The sequence below is a fragment of the Coregonus clupeaformis genome, unplaced genomic scaffold (assembly GCF_020615455.1).
Source record: "Coregonus clupeaformis isolate EN_2021a unplaced genomic scaffold, ASM2061545v1 scaf0485, whole genome shotgun sequence".
In the NCBI taxonomy this organism is placed as follows: Eukaryota; Metazoa; Chordata; class Actinopteri; order Salmoniformes; family Salmonidae; genus Coregonus; species Coregonus clupeaformis.
The window spans coordinates 233742-240000 of record NW_025533940.1 but is presented as its reverse complement, the minus strand read 5'-3'; the positions used below and the strand labels follow the sequence as shown (position 1 = coordinate 240000).

General features: G+C 48.2%; 1 protein-coding gene across 2 annotated transcripts in view; it reads left to right on the top strand.

Moving 5' to 3' along the window:
- The window catches only part of LOC121559932 (PRELI domain-containing protein 1, mitochondrial), a 22586-nt gene extending 16847 nt beyond the window's left edge, over positions 1-5739 (top strand). For both annotated transcript variants that reach the window (XM_041872962.2, XM_041872961.2), the window contains exon 6: positions 3491-5739. In XM_041872962.2, coding sequence (XP_041728896.1) covers positions 3491-3615 — 125 coding nt within the window. In that variant the 3' untranslated portion in view covers positions 3616-5739. The remainder of the gene's footprint in view (positions 1-3490) is intronic.
- Positions 5740-6259: the final 520 nt, after the last annotated feature.

The window sequence follows — 6259 nt, the reverse complement described above, 5'->3', positions numbered from 1 at the left end:
TCATGTTGAGGCCCTCTTTGTGGGAGTGGGGGGCTTGGGGTGGGTAGGAGGGGCATAGGTCTGATCTGAGGGGGCCTAAATGGGGTGTGGGCATGGTTGACTTGGGGGGGTGTTAATTGGTGGGGGTGGGGGTGTGGATGTGGCTGGTGGTGCTGTGGTCTGGATGTAGGTCCTCTCGGCGGGGATCCTCTGTGTGTAGGTCCGGGGGGGTCTCGCTTGTCTGGGCGGGGTGTCTGTTAATCTGTTGCTCCTGTGTGAGGTGTTGGGTCTGCGGTTGAGGGCGATATCCTTTAGGGTCCGGGCGAAGGTGGGCACTGCTGCCTTGTAGGGGTGGACCTGGTCCTAAAGGCTGTTCCAGTCCAGGGTGGAGTGGTGGGCCAGGTAGACATTAGGGTTTGATGCACAGTGACGGGAAAGGCTTGCGTTTACCTGCTGTATGGTAGCAGGGTGGAAGTATTTTCGTGGTAGCAGGGTTGAGATAACCACTTGGGGAAAGTAGAAGCTTTTTCTATCACTCCCTTGAGTGCTGTGGCCATCCTTTCCTGCTGTGTTCTCAGGTCGTTTGTGCCTGTGTGTATTATTATGTGGCTGGGTGATCCTAGTTGGTCCTCAGACAGAAGGTCTAGGGCGCGCTGGGTGTTTGGACACCAGAGTTTAGACACTGTGTGTTCGGGAAAAAGTTCATTTTCTTGTATGTATTTCCCGTTTGAGTCCATAGGGAGTACAATCTGTGGCTTGTGTATGTCCTCAGTGGGTGTGGGGGGGTCGTCAGGAGGGCTATCAGGGTGGCTGACAGGGGGTGTGATCAGAGGGGGTGGGGTCCCCTGGGCTTGGGGTTCTTCATTTGTCTGTCCAGCTGTGATGTCGAGACTTTGGCCAGGATCTGAGGTGGGCTGTTCTCCTGGCTTCTCTGCGGGGGTGGCCAGCTCTCTAATGGGTTGTTCTATGTCACCCGTCATCGTTCTCACCTTCTCCTCCAGCACTCTGATCCTCTCCTCTAGTGCTCTGTTCTTCTCCTGCTTTTTCTCCTGTTGATGTTGTCTCACCACAGTCCAGAGTGCAGACATGTCTCTCTCTACCTCCAGCTCTCCAGGTCTAGTTAAGGGGGTGTTGTTGTGCTGGACTGTTGTCTGGGTCTGTGCTGACTGGAGTGTGTTCACCTGCTGTTCCAGCTCCACCTGCCTTACCTCCAGCTGGGTGAATTTATCCTTCATTTCAGTGAGGGAGTAGTACTCTGTGCTGGGAAGTTGACTTTCCGCTTGGAGTTGCTCTGTGGGGTTATTTAATGAAGAGGTCTGGTCTGACACGCTCGGGGTGGGGGTATCTTTCTCAAGGGAGAGCTTCTCCTGCTGAGCTATTTCTTTGATTAGGTGAAAGTCCAGCTGGAACTGTTTGGTGTTGCCCTGTACCAATACTGTTCCAGATTTATAGAGATTTATATTAGCTGACTCAGAGTCCTCGTTGTCCAGTATCCTGAGATTCCATCCATCGCTAACACCCCCCCTCTTAACAGAGGGGTAGTGTGCTAGTATAGCACTGTGCCATGCCAGGGGATGGTCTGTGTGGAACATTAAGTTGCTTATGTTCCCATTTTTATAAAAGTCAGCAAAAAGTGTCTCCTGATTTCCCACAAGGAGCTTCATTTTGTACTCTTTTCGTGTCTTATCATTCTTTACATACAGAGGGTACTGTATTTTAATGACCTCTGAACAGCGGGGGGGTGCTTCTAAGGCCTCTCCATTTGGTTGGGGTAGACTGTACGACTCTCCTGCCATTGTTGGACTCAAGGGCTTTGACACCTCTCACTTCACACGTCAGTGCTAATTGAAGTTGTATCTCTTTGTACTAGCAAGCTTGGTAGCCTTAGCATTCAGTCCTTATAAAATAAAATATATCATTGTAATGTATTTTTCTTCTTGGTTTTTTAAAGTAAAAAATAGCTTCAGACTAAACATGACCCCCTCAGTTCCAGGTTGGATGGTGTTTTCAGGTTTCAGTTTGTTTGCCAGAGCATTTGCTGTATAGTTTGGAAATAGTCATCCTTGGTAGTAGAAAGCCTTCCAGGTAATTCCTTGTAATTCCGTCCAAAATCAGGGTGTAGGTTTTGGAGTTTTGGTTTGGAGTGAAGGTTATGTTGTGGAGGGTAGCATCCTGTATATGTCCCTGTGGAGGGTAGCATCCTGTATATGTCCCTGCCTGTTTGGAGTGAAGGTTATGTTGTGGAGGGTAGCATCCTGTATATGTCCCTGTGGAGGGTAGCATCCTGTATATGTCCCTGTGGAGGGTAGCATCCTGTATATGTCCCTGTGGAGGGTAGCATCCTGTATATGTCCCTGTGGAGGGTAGTATACTGTATATGTCCCTGTGGAGGGTAGCATCCTGTATATGTCCCTGTGGAGGGTAGCATCCTGTATATGTCCCTGTGGAGGGTAGCATCCTGTATATGTCCCTGTGGAGGGTAGCATCCTGTATATGTCCCTGTGGAGGGTAGCATCCTGTATGTGTCCCTGTGGAGGGTAGCATCCTGTATATGTCCCTGTGGAGGGTAGCATCCTGTATATGTTCCTGGGGAGGGTAGCATCCTGTATATGTCCCTGTGGAGGGTAGCATCCTGTATATGTCCCTGTGGAGGGTAGCATCCTGTATATGTCCCTGTGGAGGGTAGCATCCTGTATATGTTCCTGTGGAGGGTAGCATCCTGTATATGTCCCTGTGGAGGGTAGCATCCTGTATATGTTCCTGTGGAGGGTAGCATCCTGTATATGTCCCTGGGGAGGGTAGCATCCTGTATATGTCCCTGTGGAGGGTAGCATCCTGTATATGTCCCTGTGGAGGGTAGCATCCTGTATATGTTCCTGTGGAGGGTAGCATCCTGTATATGTCCCTGTGGAGGGTAGCATCCTGTATATGTCCCTGTGGAGGGTAGCATCCTGTATATGTCCCTGTGGAGGGTAGCATCCTGTATATGTCCCTGTGGAGGGTAGCATCCTGTATATGTCCCTGTGGAGGGTAGCATCCTGTATATGTCCCTGTGGAGGGTAGCATCCTGTATATGTCCCTGTGGAGGGTAGCATCCTGTATATGTCCCTGTGGAGGGTAGCATCCTGTATATGTCCCTGTGGAGGGTAGCATCCTGTGTATGTCCCTGCCAAAACATCTTAGTTTATCTAACTCTAAATCTATATATTTTTTGAAGAAATCCTGAAAAATGCAAGAGCAATGTCTTTGAGCTCTCTCTCTGTCTGTCTGTCTGTCTGTCTCTCTGTCTGTCTGTCTGTCTGTCTGTCTCCCTCTGTCTTCTCTAACCACCATGTTTCCTCTGTCTTCTCTAACCACCATGTTTCCTCTCTCTCCCTCTGTCTTCTCTAACCACCATGTTTCCTGTCTCCTCTCTTCTCTAACCACCATGTTTCCTGTCTCCTCTCTTCTCTAACCACCATGTTTCCTGTCTCTTCTCTAACCACCATGTTTCCCCTCTCTTCTCCTCCAGGTGAGATCCCCTCCAGGACCCTGGCTGAGCATGCTACAGAGAGGGCCAGGGAGACGGCTCTGGCAGCTAAAGAGAGAGCCAAAGACCTGGCCTCACAGGCTCACAAGAAACAACAGTATGTCTGAGCTGCCAGTGTAGGGTGAAGTTGCCCCTAGATGCTGATATGGTTAGGATTGGGGCAGGGGAAGCTGATCCATGATCTCTTCCAAGAAAACTTCAACCCGGAGCGCGAGGTGCCAGTGGGAGGAACATTGGCCAGACCTGCCTGGATTCAAAGACTATTTAGAAATAATTTCAAGTACTTTATCTGGGATTGATTTAAGCATGCCTGGCATAATGGGAACCAATAGAATACTGCAAACCCATGCTCATCCGGCGCTCCAGACAGGCTCAAGCAAATACAAAAATGGATTTCAAAAATGTTGAATAGTATTTGAACTCAGGTCTGGTTGGCTCTAACTTGCTGGTCCAGAGTCAGATCTTATTCAACCCCCCTAATGATGACCTTTGGAGGGGAATCTGATCTGTGATTAGGGTTGCAAAATTCCGGTAACTTTTCACAAAATTCGCAGGTTTTCCAGAAAAACCAGTTGAAAGATTCCCGGACCAGGAGGGAAGCAGGACGTCTGGAATCCTCCAACCAGGATTTCTGGGTATTTTGTGAATGCTTTAGTAATTTTGCAACCGTAGGTGTGACCGTGAGCTAGGGGATGGACCATTAGTAAAATTTAGCTTGATCTGAAAATGTGGTCGGAGGCTTCGTATGGAGGGTGTGACGCAATTCCGGAGCCTCCGGAGGCATGCAGAGGCCAAATCAAGCTCCGTACCGAATCGCCGTGCGACTCCCAAATTTTGTAACAATGCGGAGGGCTCCGTATAGCTCCGCAGTGACTTGATTGGTTGATTTTAGATGAGGGCGGGAGGTCCTGTGTAAACACAAACTCACTTCCTGTACATCTTCCTTCACAACAGCTCTGCGAAGCGCCCCCAAAAAAAGTATGTTTGCTCTGACTTCTGCAGAGGCTGCAGCGTACTGCTGTCTGGGCTGGGTCTCAATAGCCCTCACTAGCTTCCTTTCCCTGTCTCCTTTCCTTCGGCACAGTACTCTTTTAACAGGTTGGTGAAAGCACTGGACTAGTTTCCATTGTACTCCCTCCACCTGTCATGGTCTTATCAGTTAGTGTGTAGATGCTGATCTCAATGAGACAAACCCTGCATAAATGAAGGCTACATATTAGTAGTGAAAGTGAAAGGAAGCGATGAGGCTAAACGCTATGGAAGTGGTTACTGTACGTCACAGAATTTTTAAACTTGAGTAACTAGATTGATCTTGTTATTGTTGGGAGGTATGCGGCGGCATTAGGGATCCCACCCAGCAGGTGATCTACTTACTGCAGCATTAGGGATCCCACCCAGCAGGTGATCAAGAGACTGATTCATGTCTCCAGAAATGACTTGTGACTCTTGTTAGGTGTCCATCTTGCTGTCCACCTACTGAACACTTTCATAGCCACCATGAGGATGATAAGAGTTTCACGCGGTTGGGTGAAGCTGTCCCTAGACGCTGATATTGGGTCAGTTTAGCATTTCCCCCACTAATGGTTAAGGTTAGGATTGGGGGAGGGGGAATCTGATCCTGGTTCTGTAAACCTACCCACCATTCCCTCCAACTCAGTGGGTGCGTCCCAAAATTGCACCCTATTCCCTATATAGTGCAACTACTTTTGACAAGAGCCCTATAGACCCTGATCTAAAGTTGTGCCCTAAATAGGGAATGGGGTGACATTTTTGGGAGTCAGCCAGCCTCGGTGCCCTTCTGTCTTTTACCAGTACAAGAGGCAACAACGTTCCAGGAAGCATTTCTCCTGTCTGTTGTAGTTCCTTTACGTCATATGGTCTGTTTCTCACCCTGTAGATGACTGGCCACATGTCTTTATTTACGTTTTGTGTTTTAGGCTTACTAGTGTAAATGTTTCTGCTAGCTAGACTGCTCAAAAAGCAAATCTCAAAGAAGTCTCACTCAGTCTCGATTCATCACTCTTCGCTATATGAGTTATGGCGCTTCATTTTATTTTTTTGATTCTGAATGATATTTCATTGCTTAAAATTGAAGTTGTTACTAGTGTGATGATGGGGGTCCACATTGCTTGAACGTGATTGGCCTGGGCTGCTGCTGGGCTTTCGCTTGGCGTTGTGAAAAGACAGGATTGCTGAGGATGTCATTGTCTGTCTGCTTGAGTCAAATGTTGTTTAAAGACACGCTCTGGAACTGTATCACATCCAGGGTGTGACTGTCGTTTTTCAACCTCCCGCTTTGGGCTGGATGTGTCAGTGTGTAGTTGGATGTGTCAGTGTGTAGTTGGATGTGTCAGAGTGTAGTTCCTTTAACCAATAATGCTCGAGGGGGTGTGGCTGGATACAGCCCTTAGCCGTGGTATAATGGCCGTATACCACAAACCCAGAGGTGCCTTATTGCTATTATAAACCGGTTACCAATGTAATTAGAGCAGTAAAAATGTTTTGTCATACTCGTGGAATACGGTCTGATATACCACAGCTGTCAGCCAATCCGCATTCAGGGCTTGAACCACCCAATTTATAAACATGCATAATCTATGAGCAGAATTACTGTCTCACCTCAATTAGCCATGAGATCCCTAGTTTGAATGAGACTGTTTTTCTAACACTTTTCCCCCCACGTGGGCCAGCCCCCAAGCAATTAGTTCTAGCCAGTGAGCTTCAGCCCCTCGACATTTGAGTGACAGCTAG